We start from the raw sequence: 22062 nt of genomic DNA, 5'->3' as shown, positions 1-22062 counted from the left end.
TTTATTGCTACATTTTATAGAACTTTTTAAATATTAATTTAAAATTCAAAATGTTTAATTCTCTATATTTTCTTTTATATATAAACGGGTATTTAAAAAAAATTTTTTTTTACCCCTCTGAAGTTGTCCACCCATCAGAGGCAAATTTGTAGACAAATTATGTCATTCGTTTGTCCGAGTTTTGTGCTTACAAAAAAAAAAATAATAATTTGTGCTGCTATTGCTTTGGAGATATTAACAATTATTATTATTATAGGTCAATTTGAGGTCAACCAGTCCCCCATTTTTAAGAAAATGGCTAAAAATTGTGTCAATCCTTTGTGCTTGTTTGTGCTGTATAAATTTTCGCATAGACTCCATAGTGTATTGACAGGTCAGATCAGTCAGTGCACCGCGCCTTGCATTCAAGTAGGGCCGCCCACATCAACAGGAGCTATTCACAAACACGCATTCAGCGACCTAATGCCGGATTTCTGTTGAAAAATGTATGAAAGCTGTACCGCATCTAAACAGGAAAGATGGTCTCAGGAGTGATTTGTTAGAGGATTAAAGTTAATTATTATATTTTTCGTACCATGCATGCATTATAAAACGTGAAAAAAATCAATGGGAAAAATTAGCCGCTACCGCATTGGCATCATAGTTCGCAATATTTACGTAAAAACAAATGCTAACTGCAAGTTTTTTTTAGTTTTCGCTTTTAAGCAAAAATCGAGACTGTTTTATGTCCATATCTATAAAGAATTCAGGGATTTAAGCATTTATTCGCAAGAATTTTCACCGGAAAAGCTCTGTTTACATCAGGCAGCTGCTAGCTACATTCACTAACAGACTAGCATTGCACTTCGACATATTTACATAAAATAAATGCTAACTGCACGATTTTTGTTGTTGTTGCTTTTAACCAAGAATCGAGACTATTTTACGTCCATATCTATAAAAAAAATTCGAGGATTTCAGCATTTCTTCACAAGAATTTTCAACAGAAAAGCTCAGCTTTCATCAGGTGGCCACTAGCTACATTCACTAACAGACTTGCATTGCACTTCGACATATTTACGTAAAATGAAGGCTAACTGCACGTTTTGTTTTTTGTTTTTTTGCTTTGAACCAAGAATCGAGTCCATATCTAAACAGAATTACGGGATTTAAGCATTTACTCACAAGAATTTTCAACGAAAAAAGCTCTTTGTCATTTAACTTGGTCTGCTTTGACGGTCGTCATTTGAAATTAATATCAAAATATCTATAAAACCATGGCAGCACAAATGAAAATGTTTACAGCACAAACAAGCGCAAACGTAGCACAAACAATTGAAACCATTTTTAGCCATTTTTAATCAAAATGGGGGGCTGGTTGACCTCAGATTGACCTGTAATAGTATTGTTAATATCTCAAAAATGATAGCAGCACAAACCTAGCACAAACGATTGACACAATTTTTCTATAAATTTGGGGGCAAACTAAAAAAAAAATATATATATATATATATATATATATATATATATATATATATATACGTTTTCCAATGTTGTATTTGTATTTTCAATTGAATCTTTAATTTTTAAAATAATTGCTATTTTCATGTACTTCCATTGCTTTATGCATACTGTATTTGATAAGTGTAAATTCAGGATTAATTTTGCAGGCTCTCGATGTGAAAGTTAGTCGACAAAAATGTAAGTTCTCTTGATTAAAAAAAAAAAAAGGCTGGTTCTGTCCCCGCAGGTAGTCGGAATTCCGTGTAAGGTGAGGAACAAGAGGACAAGAAGGAGGAGGAAGAGAAGAGGAAAAGGAGGACAAGGGAAGCCCACAATTGTTGTCCTAGAGAGGAAACAAAGGAGAGATGAAGCAGGAGAAGGGGAAGGTGAGTGAGTCAGGTGAGGCACAAAGCAGACACGTTATTAATAAAGCTGCAAAAATCATGCGGGGATGAATGATCGCCGCCCAGTCAACTGCTGTCGATGGAGAGTTGAAAGGCTCAAAAAATAAAAGTTGATTCTTTTAACTCACATTGCTGACTGGGGTCGGACTCGGTGGTCATTTTGACGTAGTTGGTGGGCAGCAGACCGGTGGCGCCGTCGGCCTCCCCTTTCCACCAATCCGGGTTGGTTTTATCCAAGACGTTTATGAGCTGGCCTTTGGAGAAGCTCAGCTCGTCGGGATTGGCCGCCGTGTAGTTGTACATGGCGATCACTTGGCACACTGAGCACATGGGGAAATAGTTCACAGTGTACTTTATTTAAACCACGGCAAGTCGATTATAACTAGGGCTAACACAATTATTTTGATAATCGTTTAATCACCCGTTATTTTTGCAGTGGGTTGACTTAAAGCAATACTAGGTAACTTTTTATAAAATATTTACATAACATTTGTGATATGTCGACTGACAACCAGTTGTATGACAGCTCTTTTATATCTTGGGGGGGCTGTATCACTTTCATCAGAACTAATTAACTTTGAGGAGGGTGGTAGGAACCTGCCACACAAAAAACTACAAGTGTGCTGACTGCTTTACGACATACGTCACTTCCAGCTCCCCCCCAACTGAACTCATCAGCGCTGACAAGTTCAGTTGGGGTGGGGGAGTTAGCCACACCGTTGCTAACCATCATATGCTATTGTTTAGCCACAACTGGATTCATTACCTTATTACTATTCATCCTTCACACAGCCGCTGGAAACATTGTTTAATCCATCTGCATGATTTTACCACACTATGCGGGTGTGCGCTGGTCCTCATGGGAAACGCAGTCTTCCTTAAGGCAAAGCACTACCGCTTTTGTCCACCAGTGTCGCTAAAATCGACTAAAACTGAAAAGTTACTAAGTGTTGCTTCAAATGACATTTTGTCCACTGGATTTTAGCTGTAAATGTGCATTGGTGTCAAAATCATACTGTCATGAAGAACTACTGAAAATAAAGATTTTTTTTGAATACACATAAATATAAATATTTTTAAAAAAGCCAATTTTCCCTTTTTGTTTTTTAGTTTGAAAAAAAAAACATAAGATATTTACTGTTTTTTTTCCCCCTTTTTTGAATTAATAAGGAAAGGAAAATTGCACATATTTATTTAGTTGAAAATGGAACGAAAAAAATATAAATATTTCGTAGTTTACATATATTTGTGTTGTTTATATATATATATATATATATATATATATATATATATATATATATATATATATATGTATATATATATATATACAGTGCCTTGCAAAAGTATTCGGCCCCCTTGAATCTTGCAACCTTTCGCCACATTTCAGGCTTCAAACATAAAGATATGAAATTTAATTTTTTTGTCAAGAATCAACAACAAGTGGGACACAATCGTGAAGTGGAACAACATTTATTGGATAATTTAAACTTTTTTAACAAATAAAAAACTGAAAAGTGGGGCGTGCAATATTATTCGGCCCCTTTACTTTCAGTGCAGCAAACTCACTCCAGAAGTTCAGTGAGGATCTCTGAATGATCCAATGTTGTCCTAAATGACCGATGATGATAAATAGAATCCATCTGTGTGTAATCAAGTCTCCGTATAAATGCACCTGCTCTGTGATAGTCTCAGGGTTCTGTTTAGAGTGCAGAGAGCATTATAAAAACCAAGGAACACACCAGGCAGGTCCGAGATACTGTTGTGGAGAAGTTTAAAGCCGGATTTGGATACAAAAAGATTTCCCAAGCTTTAAACATCTCAAGGAGCACTGTGCAAGCCATCATATTGAAATGGAAAGAGCATCAGACCACTGCAAATCTACCAAGACCTGGCCGTCCTTCCAAACTTTCTTCTCAAACAAGGAGAAAACTGATCAGAGATGCAGCCAAGAGGCCCATGATCACTTTGGATGAACTGCAGAGATCTACAGCTGAGATGGGAGAGTCTGTCCATAGAACAACAATCAGTCGTACACTGCACAAATCTGGCCTTTATGGAAGAGTGGCAAGAAGAAAGCCATTTCTCAAAGATATCCATAAAAAGTCTCGTTTAAGTTTGCCACAAGCCACCTGGGAGACACACCAAACATGTGGAAGAAGGTGCTCTGGTCAGATGAAACCAAAATTGAACTTTTTGGCCACAATGCAAAACGATATGTTTGGCGTAAAAGCAACACAGCTCATCACCCTGAACACACCATCCCCACTGTCAAACATGGTGGCGGCAGCATCATGGTTTGGGCCTGCTTTTCTTCAGCAGGGACAGGGAAGATGGTTAAAATTGACGGGAAGATGGATGCAGCCAAATACAGGAACATTCTGGAAGAAAACCTGTTGGTATCTGCACAAGACCTGAGACTGGGACGGAGATTTATCTTCCAACAGGACAATGATCCAAAACATAAAGCCAAACCTACAATGGAATGGTTAAAAAATTAACGTATCCAGGTGTTAGAATGGCCAAGTCAAAGTCCAGACCTGAATCCAATGGAGAATCTGTGGAAAGAGCTGAAGACTGCTGTTCACAAACACTCTCCATCCAACCTCACTGAGCTCGAGCTGTTTTGCAAGGAAGAATGGGCAAGAATGTCAGTCTCTCGATGTGCAAAACTGATAGAAACATACCCCAAGCGACTTGCAGCTGTAATTGGAGCAAAAGGTGGCGCTACAAAGTATTAACGCAAGGGGGCCGAATAATATTGCACACCCCACTTTTCAGTTTTTTATTTGTTAAAAAAGTTTAAATTATCCAATAAATTTTGTTCCACTTCACGATTGTGTCCCACTTGTTGATTCTTGACAAAAAATTAAAATTTTATATCTTTATGTTTGAAGCCTGAAATGTGGCGAAAGGTTGCAAGGTTCAAGGGGGCCGAATACTTTTGCAAGGCACTGTATATACTGTATTGATAAAGTCAATGTTATTGATATATATGATCATAGACTTCATAATGTCATTAACGTCACACGGAGCCGATTAATAGAGGGCCTATCTCTGTCAAAGCTGACCGGGTGGAAACACAGACAAAGAGCTTTTTCTGTTGAAAATTCTCTTGAATAAATGCCTAAATCTCTGAATTCTTTATAAATATGGGTAAAACAATCTCAATTCTTGGTTAAAAGCACACAAAAAAACAGGCATTTAGCATTTATTTTATGTAAATATGTCAAATGTGCTGCTCCTCTTTAAGTCACTGTGGCGCAGCCTTACCATAACGAAGAGCTTTTCACATTAATAAATTAAAATTAATAAATTAAATATCGGTTTAACACATTTATTACACATCTTTTTATACACAGTATTTGATTATTTGGAGCTCTATCGCATTTCAAAGCCTGTGAATGAGGTTCTTATTTGAGTTCCATGCAGGTCATCAATATTTACCAATAAAAAAAAAAACAAAAAAACTATTTACTATTCAAAAGGATTAGAGGAAAAAATGTTTCCAAACATTCATCGACTATAAAAATAATGAATTTACTCATCAATCACTCGGCCTTCGTTCTGACCTGGCAAAGGCGACGGTGACGACTTATTGCCGGAGGGTCCGAGCAGCTTGACGTGCGAAGACAGAACCCAGCCCCTCTGACGTTTCTTTCCCCGAGCCTTCACAAAAACACAACATGCTGAAAACTCAACATCAATAGGCGTCTCTGACTCTTCGCGCTGTGTCCAAACTTACCCGCAGTTCTCCGAGCCACCACCCGGATGAGTTCTTGGCCAAAACCACAATGAGCTGCCCGGGAGACAAACACAGGCGATGTATGGCAGCGGCAGAAGGCGCAACGGCCTGAGCGATCTCTGCTGACCAATCGGAGAGCGGCGCGATGAATTTAAAGCCGCGTCGTTGTCATCCCGTGTGAGTATTATCACTGGCGGAATCTCACCAGGCTTCTTGTTGGGCCCGCCGGGTTTGGACTCCTAAGATTAAATGGGATTTAGAAAAAATATATATATTTTTTTGATAGACTAATCACTGATTATAAAGTTAATCATCTGCTTTCATCGAGGACAACAAAAATCTGTCCCCCCCCCTTAAAAAAACAAAATGAGTATGTTTGTGGGTGTGAATTATTATTATTTTTTTTAAATATAAATTAAAATAGTTTCAACGATGCTTTTTTCCCTTCTGAAGGGAATAGTATCTTTTCTCGTATTTACCGATCGACTGTTTGTATTACTCTAACACACCCAATATAAAAAAAATAGCCCTTATATCATAGTTTAACCCTTTAACACCGAACGTGTCGGCAGCGACGCGTTTACCCATGTCGTCTTAGAAGCTTCGTCACGCTGTAATTACGTCACCCACGTGCCGCTGGTTGGTCTCATTTGAAAGTACGGAAGTTGATGTCCACACCAGTTTTTATTTGAAGTCAATCGACCAAGAAAAACGGGAGATATTGTCATTTGAGTTTTATAGTTTTATTGCACTCATAAATATGCATTAAAACGCTGCATGGACCATGTATCTATCTCCATATTTCCATCATTTCTTGTCCTTTTTCAAAACCGAAAGAAGCACGAAAGACTACATATCCCAACAGTTGTTGTGATGTCAAGAAGGATGAACCGAATGTGGACATTTGTTGAAAAAATAAAATAATAATAAATTTCCAAGCGAGGCGCCAACTAAGGAAAAGGAGGCATGCTGAAGCAAACAACGGCCAGTTTGAGCGAGCGACTTTGAAACGTGCAGAATAAATCTAAAACTAAATTTTGCGCAAGCTAATGCATTATTTCATTTACTCAAAGAAGAAGATGAGCCGTATTTGCCGTTGTTTTCCTGGGATGAGTCGGCGTTTCTACGAGTAGAAGTGACAGGCTGACAGCAGCGCGCAAACGGGACGGAGTAGGCTGTGTGACGTTGTGTGTGACGCAGCTCCGTGACCTGTTCATGCAGAAGCTTTATTGAGTTCGCAAAAAAAAAAAAAAAAAAAAAAAGAAACTTTATTGGGTCGTATGCCAGAAAAATTTGAATTGAACTGAACTACTTGTCAATATTTTTTTTAAATACTTTTTTTCAATGTTATATATATTTTTCTTCAAGAAAATCTTATAAAGATGAGTGTTCGAGAAGCTTGGTTGCATGTACGTAAATACTTTAGATAAGGTGATGGGTATAATACCTAACTTCACAAAGAGATATCCTACAAGCCCTTTTTGTGTTAGATGATATATATATATATATTTTTTTTTTCTCTCACTATTTTGCACTGTATATAACCCGTTTTGACCATAGTATGTGTAAAGGCCAAAAACGCCTATGACCATATTTGCAGTTTGTGTTGAATTGTCAAACATAAAACTATTCAATCTTATTTTTTTCTATTGAATGTTTATCCTAACAAGTAGAATAAATATTATCAGGCTTCAAAACGTTTGGTCGAGCATGTTTGGTTGTCAATGGGACATCAACATTACAAATTTTGAAAAAATATTTTGGGATTTTTTTGTCTTTTTGGGTCCAAAATGTGGATTATAATTGGTCAGTGAAGAAAACAACAGTTTGGACATGAAGTTCAAGGTGTCCTTAAAAAAGGGACCCAACTTGGCCATTGTGAACAATTTTTTCTTTGAAATATAAAGGCAACATCAAATGCATGCAAATTCGGCCAAAATAGTCTTAGGTGTTAAAGGGTTAAGGGAAAACAAGCAGAATATATTTGACATAGGGCATAAGAGATACATGACGACTTCTTATCATGGAAGCTCTGACTGAGCAAGATTGACGCTGACGAGGCAAGACATCTACAAGCCCACGTCTACACCACCAACTCCCGCAATCAGTTCTTCCGGAGAGTCCAGAACAGATGGCGGAACATCTTCTCTTGACAAGGAACATCCGATAAGGAGGAATTCGCCACCGAGAAGTGAACTCTCAGCACTCACGTTGCGCTGAGGTGGCAAAATCCACAACCCTCGTTGCCCCGACGACAGTAACTCCCGAATCCTCCTGTCCAATCCACATGTAACCCAGTGTTAAATAACCAGAAAATTCATGTTTTATAAAATGGAATTACTTCCGATGCACCTGAATGCACCACGGTGCTATGTATGCCATCTCTTGCTCGCCCACTCATTGCAAGAGAGATAGCGGGAACGTTAGACCCTAGGAAAACTTCCAGAAGCTTCCGTGTAAATTCTATTAGACAAAATAGCATTCCCTGATCATTTAAGGTTAATCATTCACATTTTATTCTGGGCTAAAAGGTGTTGGAGACGACTGCAGTCCATATTGAGCCAAGGAGAGAAAAGTTGTAGAACCAAACCTATTCTGGTGAGTTTCCCATATATGCTAAGTTGGGCTAGTTGTCGATGTGTGCTAAACAATGTCGATAAATCCACACGAAAAATTATAAAACCAGCCAGGACAATTGTTATGAACTGCTATGGACAAAAGACTTATGATTAGAGTTCTGTTATGTCATTTATGTTGAGTTGTGAAATAGGGGAAAAAAAGTGTTTTTAGCAAACCTTTCAATGTGTTTTTTTCTAGCATTAGCACATGAGCTGTGCTTGTGGGGGAAATAATGGTGTTGACTATGTATATTAGAGTCCAATATATATTCATTTTTTTATTTTAGCTAATCCATTACTGGTATGTGTGTTGCATTGTTTGCACCTTGATGAATGAACCTGCACATTTCGTGCAGGCTGTTTTTTTTGTTTGTTTTTTTATTCACTCGTGAATCAGAGACTACCTGCTTGCGACCTGGACTACCTATGTTCGTTGAGGGTGGTAGGACAAAAGGATTCACCCGCAGTCTTTGGATTATATTTTTTCTGAGATCTCAGATTTTCATTTTTTGGGGAGTCAGGCCTGACACCAGACTAAGGAGAAAAAAAGTGATTGCAATTGTATTTTATTTTTTTCTCACTGACTCTAGGTGTTGCTCTAGGTTAAAAAAAAGTTTTTAAATTGCATTTACTGTTTATATATTGTTAAAAAAAAAAAAATAATGCAGTTGTGTTCCACTACATGTTCTTCTGTCAGTGTGTCTTATGTTGTTGAGAGCCGTTGCCAATCTCCTACCGAATCTAGATTAGTTGAACCCTAAAATTATACAACTTACAACCCAGTCATACGGGCAGAAGGGTTATACACAAACAGAAAATAATCCAAAACAACGTCCAAACACACCCTTCTTCTATTTGGCAGTAGCTGTTGTCAGGGCAACAAGGGTTGTAGATTTTGCCATCTCAGCGACAAAGGGGCTCTTGGAGTCTTATCAGTCGTGATATCAGTTCTCCAGTGTTCCTTGTCCTGGGACAGCGTGTCCTGCCATTTGTTCTGGGCTATCCGGGAGAACTGATTGCCAGGTGGTGGTGCAGACGTGGGCTTGTCAGCGTCAATCTTGCTCAGTCACTTGCATGACGCACACGTTAGGTTTCCGTGATAACAAGGTGTCATGTATCTCTTATGCCCTATTTTCTGCTTGTTCTTCTTAAACTATAGTATAAGTGCTATTTACTTTATATAGGTTGATTAAATTAAGTGTGTTAGAATAATGCAAACAGTTGACGGTGCCTACGAGAATAGGTATTATCTCCTTCACCATGATAGTGTCATGTCATACAGGACGGTCTTATGACAGTCTGATGACGCCGCTGTCAAGTAAAGTGTTACCTATTAACCCCAAAAAAATCAACAAACAAGCCGCACTGAACTATAAGCAGCAGGATTCCAAATGTGAGGGCAAAAAGTAGCGGCTTATAGTCAGAAAATTAGGGTATTTAAAAAAACAATACTACAGTGGTACCTCTACATACGAAGTTAATTCGTTCCAAGACCTTGTTTGTAAGTCGAAATGGTCGTATGTCGAGCAGGATTTTCCCATAGGAATACATTAAAATTCCATTAATTCGTTCCACACCCAAAAACCTACACTAAATCCATAATAAATACTGCTGGTACAATTATTATAAATGGCAATTAAACATAGCAAAATAAATAAGTTATTAATAAAAATCAGAATAATATAATAATGATAATAATAATAATAAAAAAATAAAAATGATTCCGTTAATAATGTAACAAATTCGATTCTAATGTGGCGGACACTTTTTACTGTACCTGAATGCACCGCGGGGCTGACGTCACAGTGAGATAGGTCAGTGCGGTAGAGATAATACTTTCGCTTTCTTGAGAGCACAGTCAACTGCAGAGGGCAATGGGCGTTTTGTGTTGAATAAGTTCTTAAATAAATTATAAAAACGTGACGAAGCTGGCGATTTCTTTGGCGATGTTACCACAATAATAATTGTCACCTTAACTTATAAAGACTGGCGAACGGTGGTCGGAAGAGGACCGATGAGCTGTATTGTTGAGCCAGCTCACGGATGCGCACCCCACGCTCATATTTTTCTATAATTTGCATCTTCATTTCAAAGGTAAGCATCACTTTTTTCCTTGTTTCACCAACTGCACCAACTTTTTGGAAACCTGTGTTGATTTCTCACACAAGAAAATCCGCCGTGAGTTCGTTTGCGTTGCTGTCGTGTCGTCGTATTTCGAGCATGTCGTCGGATGTAGAAACAAATGGCGCGTCAAATTTTACGTCGGATGTCGAAAAGATCGTGTGTCGAAGCGATCGTATGTCGAGGTACCACTGTATATAGATAATGCTTACTCGTTTGTTAAATAAAAGAATGTTTGCTTTACTTTTTGGAAAAAAAACAACATCAAATACCCAGAATATATTTGCAGTTAAAAGGCTCAAAAAAGTGGATTTTGTGTTGAACAATGTCTCAAAACGATGAACCAAAACAGTTGTACATAAATCTGACGGTCAATTAACTGACTATGAGTCGATGGCATGACTTGGGTTACCTCTGGCTCCACAGGCCGCACATAGTTGGAAGGGAAAACGCCGATTTGGTCGCCGATGCACCCCCGCCACCATTCGCCTTCCTGCTCCGTCACCACCACCACGTCGCCCTCCTCAAAGGTGAGGTCGCCCGCTTCCGGGCTCTCATAGGTATACAGCGCCACATACTCTGTTTTGGGTAACAACACCAGGAGGCGTTACAGTAAACCCGAGCCGAGCCAAAGCGTCTGTTTTACCTTCCAGTCGAACGCCTTCGCCTCCATCCGGCGCCTCCGTTCTTGAACGACGGCGATAAAGCGTTAGCTAAACTGACAGACAGAAGTGACGTAAATGTAATGTAATGTCATACTCATCACAAAACGTGGGGTTGAGGTGGTTTTCGGAGGAAGTGCCGCTGGTATCCTGCGTCAAAATTGGAAACTGAAAAGAAAAATTTTCAAACTTTATTATTGATAACAACAAAAGTGACTAACAGACTTTGGGTGTGAATACATCGAAATGATAGTATATCATGGTATTTTGTATCCCAATAGGTTATTGATATGCTCCCGCCAAGAATCGATATATTGTTTTAAAAGTTACAAATCAAAATGCTTTCTGGATGTGAATTATCAATGGACTTCCAATCTATGTATTTAAATTGGGAGGCGCTGGCAGTGATCATTTTAAACTTAAAAAAAATATATTTCATATATTTTTAATTAAAAAAAAAAAAAGTGGGAAACAAAAAATAATTTGTATTTTTATTTTTTCCCAAAAAATAGCCTTAAACTTTAAAAGATTTTTAATGACAACAAAAAACAATTATCTTAATTTTTAAATATATTTTTTAAATTTAAAAAAGGAAAAAGAAAACTAAATTTAAATCAGTTATGTCAGATTTTGAAAATGTATTTATTTTAAGCGTATTTTGAAGAAAAAAAAAACCACCCTAAATATTGTTTTTCTATTTTGAATTTTTTTTTTTTTTTCAATTGAAAACTTTTTTTTAAAAAAAAAAGCCAAGAAAAAAAAAAGTCTCATTTCTGTAGTCCTCAATACAAGCTATTATCAAATGATTGCTGCCAAACCTCCTAGGCCAAATAGATTGGCCTGAAACATAATGGCTCACTTTCACAATTTACCTGCAATGCGTCTGACTGTCCACTATCGCCTGTTCTTTCTCCATCAGGGACTCTAAACAGCAAAAGAACACGTGATTCCAAAGTGATTTGCTGCCATCTTGTGGCCAAGGTAGGAGGCTTACACTACGACGGGGAGCAACGGAGGACCGGAAGCCGGTCCCGACGTCGGCGTGGTGCTTTCCGTCAACTTCTCGGCATAACTGTGAGGGAACCAGCCCTTGTTTCCACGGTAACTCCCGCACAGCCAGCCCGGCTCTCCCAGCGTCCGCTCGTCCACCTGCAAACAACGTGTTCGTCACCTATCGTCAGCGCAAGCGTCGAAAACAGAGACGCCGACCTCAATTAGACAGTCGGCGTCGATGCTCAGTTCGTCCTTGTTGCGAGCTGAGAAGGAGTATAGCGCTTTGTAAATGCTGGCCTCCACTGCCTCTGTCATTTTCTTCTCGTCCGCTTTCTTTTTCTTCTCTTCCTCCTCCCTCGCCTTCCTCTCCTGCTCCAATTTTGCCCGTCTGCAACAGAAAAAAAGTCCTTATTACATACAGTATTACTGAAAGGAGTTTATTGAATGCACATGCAAAACTACTACTGCATTTTCTGCACTATAATACACCTAAAAGCCTTTAATAGACAGTAGAGATGTTTTTGCACCCGAGGCCAAGAGACCTGATTTTAAGAATCTTCCGATACTGAGTCCTGATACCAAAAAAAAAGTTTTATTCAAAAATTATATATATGGCGGAAAACAATCAGGTGACTTGAAGTTTCGCTCTGAGACCCCCAATTTGGCCAACTTTCAAAATTGTCTGATATGCGTGTGTGATACATCATTGGAAAGCTTAAAATCTCAATTTTCTGGGGGAAGAAAATTTTTGAACAGGAGGGCATTTAAAAAAAAAAAAATCAAACCGGCAGAATTAAAGATGCCATGACTTTAACGAGATATTATCGCGTACTTACCTTGTTTCGATCCAAAAACTCCATCTAGCATGTATCACTGAGTGTGAAGACACAGCTGTGAATGGCCACAGCTGGATTTTTTTGGTGATTTTATGGGTAAAACATGGTAATATAACAAGGGTCACGATGCAGAAATTGCAGACATCAAGGAGTGGTCGAGATTTTCTTTTTCATATATTTACACTTTTAAAAGTTTTTTTTTCTTTTCCCCCCCCCAATTTTTCTTTGTTTGGATCGATTATCATCTAGCATATTGGAAAAATGCGACAGTAACAACAACAACAAAAAAATACAATTAGGCGATAGTTATGAGGTAGATATCCGTGACTTTTTTACAGACACATTTTCATTGTGATGTAATTTGTTTAAAAGTTTAAAATATGCAAGTGAATCATTTTTTAAAGTCGTTTTTGTTTTGTTTTGTTTTAAACGAAATATTAGACATCAATTAATGATTCTAAGCTAAAAACGACTGACATTTTGAATTATAAATATAATTAACTACATTCGTTTTATGGCTGGGATTAAACAAAAGCGGTTGCGCGACGTCTGTAAACGGGGGTCTCCAAGGTAAAACGGACAAATTAAAAATTGTTCGGGGGCTTAACGCGCCATGAATCTGCTATGGCAGCATATAGACATATTATTCTATCAAACACAACAGTTCTTTTGGCTTAAAATACAGCAGTTTATTTCAGTTCACTGTAAAAAGTGAAAATAAATGTATTCTTTAATTCCTGTTGTCCTCTAATAAGGCAGATAATTATATTTGCAATTAATCAAAATGACCTAGTTGCAAATATTTTAGGCAGATAAAACGAAATATTTATTTTTTATATAAGGCGGAAAACACAAACAAGGCTGAAAAAGCAGTTTCTGCTCTTGCACTCCTCTTTAAAAGAAACTTCTGTATTTTAAAGCCAAAACAACTGTCGTGTTTGATAGAACTATATGCCTATATGCTGCCATAGCAGATTCATGGCACATGAAGCCCCCAAACTATTTTTAATTTGCTCGTTTTACCCTCAAAACCCCCGTTTACAGACGTCGCGCAACCGTTTTTGTTTTAACGCAGCCATGAAAACAAGGTAAGTAATCATATTCATTATTCAAAATGTCTGTCATTTTAAGCTTACAATCATTAATTGATGTCTAGTATTTTGTTTAAAAAAAAAAAAAAAAAAACGACTTAAAAAAAATTATTTACTCGCATTTTTTTAACTTTTAAACTAATTACGTCACAACGAAAAAAATGGCGTCTGTAAAAAAGTCACAGATACCTACCTCATAACTATCGCTCAATTGTATTTTTTTGTTACTGTTGCATTTTCCTCGATATGTCAGATGATAAATAATGATCCAAACAAAGAAAAATTGAAAAGAAAAAAAAAACGTTTAAAAGAGTAAGTATATGGAAATCTCGACCACTCCTTGATGTCTGCGATTTCTGCATCGCGACCATTGTTGTATGACCATGTTTCACCCATAAAATCCCCAAAAAACCCAGCTGTGGCCATTCACAGCTGTGTCTTGACACTCAGTGATACATGCGACATGGAGTTTTTGGATCAAAACAAGATAACTACGCGGTAATATCTCGTTAAATTCATTCCCCCAGAAAATTTTAAATTTTAATTTTAAGCTTTCCAATGATGTATCACACATGCATATCGGACGATTTTGAAATTTGGCCAAATTGGGGGTCTCAGAGTGGAACTTCAAGTCACCCGAGTGTTTTCCGCCATAACTATATTCATTTCAAGTAAAAAGAAAGGCAAAGAAGCTGAAAACTAGTAAAATATTCTCTGAATTTGCAGCTAAAATGTCAAGCCTAGAGTCATTCAACAGTAAAAAACCTGAACTGAGTTACCTGGCCTCCTCTTCCTCCTTCCTCAGTCTCTCCCTCTCCTCTTCTTCTTTTCTCCATCTCTCCCTCTCCTCTTCCTCTTGCCTCCGTCTCTCCCGCTCCTCCTCTTCCTCCTTCCTCCGTCTCTCCCGTTCCTCCTCTTCCTCCTTCCTGCGCCTCTCCTCCTCCTGGATTCTGTTCCTCCTTTGCCGCTCCTCTTCTTCCTCCTTGCGTCTCTTCAACTCACGCTGTTTCTCCTCCTTGACGCGCCGCAAGTCGTCTAGGACGGACTGTTGCCTGGCCTGCTTCTCTCTCAGCTCCTGACAAGGGGGCGCAACATCATAACTGTCATAAGGACGCACAAGAGCGGCCACCGCGTGTGATCTGATACGTACCCAGATAACATACAAAACACTTTACCCCGATTTTTTAACCTTTAAGGGCATCGTGAACGATGAGAAGGAGAAAATGAATTGTTAACACTGATGAAAAGAGAACCTTGAGGAGGAGAAAGAGTTGGCTGAGACAGGCCAGCAGGGACAAAAGCGCACGCAGGAGACAGTCGTCCATGTCCTCCAGCTGACAGGGAGGATAACATGGAGGTAAGCAGGCGAGATTGAAAAAGGATAGAAGGCATCCAGGTAGCGGGATTAAAAAGGAAAAGGAGAGAAAAGAGGAGTTAAAAAGCAGATATACTCCACACAAAACTTTTTTGGGTGGGACCCAAAAAAAAAATCCTCATTCATTCCCAATGGCAATTTTTTTTCCCAAAACGCTACTTGTCCAACAGTTTTTGACAAATTTTCATAATTCACACAATCAAAAGAAATTCTGAAAAGCGAGGCACATAAAAGTGATCAGCCAGTTTTTGGCAAAAGTACGCTAGTATTGTACTTTTGTAATGTTTCAATGCTTTAAAACTCTTGACGTCGAACTCCGATCTCTTGGTACTCAGAAATTAAAGTACAGTGGTACCTCTACATACGAAGTTAATCCGTTCCAGGACCTTGTTTGTAAGTCGAAATGGTCGTATGTCGAGCAGGATTTTCCCATAGGAATACATTATAATTCCATTAATTCGTTCCACAGCCCAAAAACCTTCACTAAATCCTTAAAAAATACTGCTGGTACTATTACAAATGGCAATTACACATAGCAAAACAAATAAATTATAAATCAAAATCGGAATAATAATAATAATAATAATAATTCCTGTATTAATGTAACGAATCGGGTTCTAATGTGGCGGAAGTTTTTTGCTGACCCTGAACGCACCGCGGGGCTGACGTGCCAGAGACAGACCGGTGAGCTTGAGTTTCACTTTCACTTTGAATGTTTACTTGAGAACACCGTCAATTGCGGCAGACAGAAGGTGTTTTTGTTTTGAATAAGTTGTGAAATAAATGATAAAAACGTGGCGAAGTTGGCGATTTCTCTGGAGATGTTACCACAATAAGAATTGTCAGCTTAACTTATAAAGACTGGCGAACGATGGTCGGAGGAGGACCGTGGAGATGTATTGTTGAGCCATTTCACGGATGCCCACCCTACGCTCATATTTTTCTGTCATTTGCATCTTCATTTAGAAGGTAAGCGTCAACTTTTTCCTTGTTTCACCACCTGTACCAGCCTTTTCTGAAACCAGTGTTGATTTGTCACACAAGAAAATCCGCCGTGCATTTGTCTGCGGTGCTGCCATTGTCGTCGTATTTCGAGCATGTCGTCGGATGTAGAAACAAATGGCGAGTCAAATTTTATGTCGCATGTCGAAAAGTTCGTGTGTCGAAGCGATCGTATGTAGAGGTACCACTGTATACTGTATTTTTCGGACTACAAGTCGCACCTGAGTATAAGTCGCATGAGCCATAAAATGCCCAACGAAGACGAAAAAAACATATACAGTATAAGTCGCACCGGAGTATAAGTTGCATTTTGGAGTGAAATGTACTTGATAAAATCCAACACATAGAACAGATACGTCATCTTGAAAGGCAATTTAAAATAGATACAATAGAGAACAACATGCTAAATAAGTGTACAGTATGATAATGTTACATGATGCATGAACAACGAAATGCGAACGTGGCTGGTACGTTAACATGGCCATAGCTGTTAAGAGTTTTTCAGATAGCTATTGCATAAGGAACATGGTAACAAGTTTACCAAACCATCAGTGCCACTCCAAAACACCAAAATAACATGTGAAATGATATAATAATGTGTTAATAATTTCACACATAAGACACTCCAGAGTATAAGGCTACGTTCATACTACAGGTCTTAATGCACGAATCCGATTTTTTCGTGTTTTTCCGACTCAAGTGAGGCATTAACTTGACAGTCTGAAGAACGTGACAAGTCGCATACAACTGGACCATTTCAAATCTGATCTGGGTCACTTTCGTATGTGGTTCAAATCCGATCTGGGCCACATTTTTCCAGACTGTCGCGGCTGTCTGTACTGTCCAGTCTCTCAAATCGGAATTCATGCAGCAATTACGTCATCAAAAAGCGAGAGAAATGCTACGGTAGCGGTGCAGCTGTGCGTCATTAGCGCCGAGCTTGCCTTGAACACGGCTTTTTAGGAAGGGTCGGACTTGACAACAGTCATTAAAAAAATAAAAATGGGTTGAGGATAAGCCTGAGAATGATCGGTTTTCTGTCTGCTCCATATAAGCAATATTTCAACATTGCTTACACGGCCGAGTCGGGGCAAACTGCCCGGACAGTGCGTGCATGCTATCGATCCATATTAGACCTGCAGCTATTGATTATTTTAGTAAGTTCGAATAATCGAGTAATCGGATAAGGAACATGAAAAGTTAAAATACTTGAGCTGAGCCTGAAACAGTATAAAAAAATAAATAAGGATTTATGTACAACAAAAGAACAATTGGCTAATTTACACAGCAAAAGTATGCTAGCTTAAATGCTATAAAATGCTAACTTTTTTGTGCAATGCTCTTGACAAATGGTTCAGACATTTTTCCACAGAAAATGGCTGAATATACCTATAAACTAAATTATGAATGCATTAAAAAACATTAGTTCAAACAAAAATTTAGCTTATGTCGGTCTTAACATGGGGCAGCTGGATTCAGCCATGTGAAATCATGCAGACTAGAGGGCAGTGGAGGAGCCCAAATCAATAAAACTCAATGCAAACACTTTCAAAATAAACCATTACAACCCCACTTTAACTAAACGAATACTCGAGGCAGCAAAATTTAATTCGAAACTTTTTTTCTAATCGAATACTCGAGTTAATCGATTAATCGTTGCAGCACTAATCCATTTACTTTGAACATAAGCCTAAACCGGGATTATTTATGTCTGTTATTTGTGTCCTCTTTTTAAAAAGCAAAATATGATATCCCTGGAATGACGGATGACAGCCAGCATGTGTGGTCATTTGTTTTGATGCTTTTGCGCATGCGGGTCCTCTTGCTCAGCGCGTGTCGGACTGCGAATTAGTGCGCATGCGTAATACTTGAATGGTCTCAATGGACAAAGGCATTCTGAACAAAAAAACACATATGACAAAAAATCGGATTTGTGCATTAAGACCTGTAGTATGAACCTAGCCTAAGTCGCATCCCCAGTCAAACTATGAAAAAACTGTGACTTATAGTCCGAAAAATACGGTACATGCAGTTTGTGCTGTTATATCGTCCCTACCAATATTGAGACCAAACCTAGACCCTTGACAGAAAGTGACCTGATATAGACCCTACTCACCAACGTCACAGAATGAAGTGTCGCTGTATCCGGCCGCCATATTGTCCGTCTCTGTTTAGCCCTATTCTCAATGGTTTCAATTAGTCGTTCAGTTTATAGAGCAATTCATGGAAGCCCCGGTGCTTTCAGACGCTGCAAACTCATTGGATGCGTTGCATAAAAGGCGTTATGTGGAAAAGCTTCAGTCTATCCATTCGCCAGATCCATATTTGATGCCTAAATCGATATTTTTCGACCCGCTGTCTTCGCCCTCTCTGCCTGACATCTGCTACCCTGATATCTACAACTATCTTGTCCACACAAAATCAGCCTATTCTCATGAAAGTTTGAAAAACTTTAAGAGCAGCACTCTAAGCAACATTACCCTGTGTGATTTCTAAAATGGCGACAATCCCCCCCCCAAAAAAAGTTGACTGCGATGGCCGACGCTTCAAGGATAGGTGGATATTGGACTATTTCTTCAATAAAACACGCAACAACTGTGTCTGCCTCATTTGCAAAGAGACAGTCGCTGTTTTCAAAGAGTTCAATGTGATGCAATATTACTAAACAAGACACGCTGACATGTACGACAACATTACAGGGAAGATATGCAGCGTGAAATTATAGCAATTTGAAGCTAATTTAATTTCACAGCAGCAGTATTTCGCAAGAGTCCGAGTGTCGAAAGAGAAAGCCACAAAGACGAGACTGTTGAAATTATGAATTAAAAAAAATAATAAAGCAAATGTGACACACAGAAGGGCTTGCTAAAATTTGTTTAAATATATTGTTCTATGTAAATCAGCCAAGGTAGCCCCCCGCATTTTTACTAGAGCTGGGAGTCTTTGGGCACCTAACGATTCGATTACGATTCAGAGGCTCCGATTCGATTATAAAACGATTATTGATGCACCCCCACCCTCCTTTTTTTTTTTTTTTTTTTTTTTTAAATTAAATGTTTTGTACATTAGTTCCAAAATTGTTCAAAAATACTCTCAGGCTAAACCAAACTACTATTTCAGTATCAAGTTAACATAATATAGCAGTAAACAAATATACAAAAATAACAGTAAATAAAAAACTCCAGTCCCCATTCTGTAACAGCAGCTTTAATTCAATTAATTTAATGTTGTGAATCAACCGTTAAAGTTGTTAAAATTGCTCCCGTTATTCCATAATTTCCCTTTTGTCTACTTTCGACATGTGAAAGTTTTAAAACTATTTTAAAGATAGAATCAAGTCAATATTTTACCGATTTAGGAGTATTTTAGATAAAAAGTTAATTAGGTTTGCTTGGAAGGTTCGCTACAACAGCCTGTCAGGGAAGTGTACTGCTTTAAGATGGCGGCCGTTTACTAACGCCCGCATCTAGCTTTTTGTAGATGTGCTGCCAACGCTACCAAATCTCTAATGCATCTAGTCCTATAAAAATGATATCTACCGTAACATGTGGATGACGTACTTTGTAGCCGCTTTTCGGCAGCAGTCAGGTATGTTGCTGTGTTTTTTTATCTCGTGGCATGAGTTGAGCTAGAGCCGTGAGTTGAGCATTGGCATTACCCGAGGGGCCGGGTAATGAGAAGCATGATGTTTAGCTACTCTCGCTGCGTTCTTCCTCGTTGCGCCCCGAAGAACGTGCGGCGCGCTGAGTGTGTTGTTCTTCCGCTTTACTTGGCATATTTCAATAATTGGAATTTGGATGTTTGTGAATCGTTCTCGAATCTTCCACGGCCGAATCGCGAATAATCTAAGAATCGGAAATTTTGCACACCTCTAATTTTTACCACACCAAACGTGGCCCCCTTTGCAAAAGGTTTGGACACACCTGTTTAACTGATAATCCGTAGACGAGGCCAGCTTCTTTCACTTGGTACCAGCTAAATATTATTCAAAATGTAATGATGGTGGAAGAAATAAGCATCTTGAATTTGAAACTGTATGTTGTCGGCGATTAGCCTCGCAATGATCTTAATTGTGGTTGTCAGCCCAAAACCCTCAAAATATATATTAAATGCATCTTACCAGATATAAAATGTCTACTACATAATCCGTGGTAATCGTTTGGAGCCCAGTTTTCTCGTCGAATTGCAGCAGTCCATCTCGCTCTCCTCTCCGGGTCTCTCGGAATACTGTAGAACTTCAAGTCTCTCCGTCTATCTTCTCTGTTATTGCAACCAACCGCCACACACCTTCACCATTTTGATTATTAATGTTAACGAGCAGAAAAACACGCCACAATAGGAGGAATTTACGTCGCGGTAATGCATTAACACGACGAGTAGACGGACAATATGGCACGGAGGCGTGGTTGTGACGTCATGTGAGTAGGGTCTATTGCCCCGAAACCAAAACAGATCCTAAATCAACAGGAAGTGATGCGAAAATGCCCCAAAATCAACAGAGAATGCTCCTAAATCACCTTAAGTTCTTTGTTATATTGTTCCATCTGCGTCAGCTTGTCCGTGCTTTCCTTCTGCAGGGCGTCCAGTTGCTCCTTTAGCTTGCGGCAGGTGACACCTTTATCGGTCACTGCGGCGCTCAGGGAGGCCAATGTCACCGCTGCAGGGGAGCTTTGCGTTACAGGTAGGAGGGCTGCCACAAACAGCGACTAATTGCTCTAGTATCGGTAATCGTGGCGGCGCTAGTTTTGCGTCTCACCCGCTTCAGGATACTCACGTAAAATTTTCTCCAGCTTCATGTTCCTTAGTTTCTCGGTTAGTTTCTGTTGCTCAGGAAGCAGCAAGGAGAGCTTGCTCTGCCAGTCCTTCAACACACATTAAAAAATGGCAACTCGTGTTAAAGTAATGGCACGTGCGTAAATGCTCCCACCTCCAACTGAAGCTGAAGCGCGTCGATCTCCACGTTGCGCGCATCTCTCTTCTGATTGACCAGTTCCACCTCGGCCTTCCGGAGTCGTCTCTTGCTTTGCGCATCGCGTAGACGGTCCGAGATCTGCTTGTGGCGGTCGCCCTGCCAGACGGACGAAAAATCGCTGTCACGTCGTGCCTCCCGATTGGAAACGCAGCCTGTCCGTGGCTCTCACCGCGGCTTCCAGCTCCAACTCCAGACTCTTCTTCTTGGCCCGGAGGCGAGCGAGTTCTCGGCGCTCGGCCTCGCGGGTACCGCTCAGCTCCTCCCTGCGTTCCCGCTCCCACTGCTCCCGACGCTGGCGCTCCAGCTCTTGCTTGGCGGCCTGAAACCAACGCATGGGGTTCATTGAAAGTCAGTTTTGCGCTGTGTTCACGCTCACCTCCATCCTCTCCGTCTCCTTGCGTCTCTCTTCTTCACGTTGGCGCTCCAGCTCCCGGCGACGTTCCTCTTCCAGCCGGCGGCGCTGCTCGGCTTCGCGGGCCTCTCTCTCGCGCCGCTCCCTGTCCTCCCGCTCTTGGCGCGCTCGGCGCTCTCGCTCCTTTCTCTGCTGCTCCTCCAGGGCTTGCCTCCGCTTCTCCAGTTCGGCACTTCCTCGCGCAAAGTTTTCCTTCAGTTTGTCCTCGTAGGACACTGGGGAGAAGACACAAGGTATATGTTAGCCAGAGGTGGGTAGTAACGTTTTACATTTACTTGAGTAACATTTTGAGAAAAATTTACTTCTTCGAGTACTTTAACCATGCAATACTTTTTACTTGAGAAGATTTGTC

At 39.6% G+C, this 22062-nt stretch overlaps 1 protein-coding gene across 8 annotated transcripts in view; it reads right to left on the bottom strand.

Annotated features, from left to right (window-relative positions):
• Positions 1 to 22062, bottom strand: part of LOC130907410 (intersectin-2) — a 59016-nt gene that overhangs the window by 10573 nt on the left and 26381 nt on the right. For 2 of the 8 annotated variants that reach the window (XM_057822443.1, XM_057822449.1), the window contains 17 exons: positions 21675 to 21925; positions 21468 to 21617; positions 21254 to 21394; positions 21101 to 21188; positions 20844 to 21016; positions 15203 to 15283; positions 14729 to 15024; positions 12239 to 12410; positions 12024 to 12178; positions 11902 to 11953; positions 11127 to 11197; positions 11014 to 11054; positions 10780 to 10946; positions 5834 to 5867; positions 5629 to 5750; positions 5456 to 5552; positions 2015 to 2206 (listed from right to left, as the gene is read on the bottom strand). In XM_057822443.1, the coding sequence (XP_057678426.1) occupies positions 2015 to 2206; positions 5456 to 5552; positions 5629 to 5750; positions 5834 to 5867; positions 10780 to 10946; positions 11014 to 11054; positions 11127 to 11197; positions 11902 to 11953; positions 12024 to 12178; positions 12239 to 12410; positions 14729 to 15024; positions 15203 to 15283; positions 20844 to 21016; positions 21101 to 21188; positions 21254 to 21394; positions 21468 to 21617; positions 21675 to 21925 (2283 nt within the window). The remainder of the gene's footprint in view (positions 1 to 2014; positions 2207 to 5455; positions 5553 to 5628; positions 5751 to 5833; positions 5868 to 10779; positions 10947 to 11013; positions 11055 to 11126; positions 11198 to 11901; positions 11954 to 12023; positions 12179 to 12238; positions 12411 to 14728; positions 15025 to 15202; positions 15284 to 20843; positions 21017 to 21100; positions 21189 to 21253; positions 21395 to 21467; positions 21618 to 21674; positions 21926 to 22062) is intronic. The other 6 variants (XM_057822444.1, XM_057822445.1, XM_057822450.1 and 3 more) reach the window with 6 other exon arrangements.

The sequence above is a fragment of the Corythoichthys intestinalis genome, chromosome 19 (genome assembly GCF_030265065.1).
Source record: "Corythoichthys intestinalis isolate RoL2023-P3 chromosome 19, ASM3026506v1, whole genome shotgun sequence".
NCBI classification, from domain to species: Eukaryota; Metazoa; Chordata; class Actinopteri; order Syngnathiformes; family Syngnathidae; genus Corythoichthys; species Corythoichthys intestinalis.
Note: the sequence above shows the minus strand (reverse complement) of the source record. Positions and strands in the feature narration are given on the sequence as shown.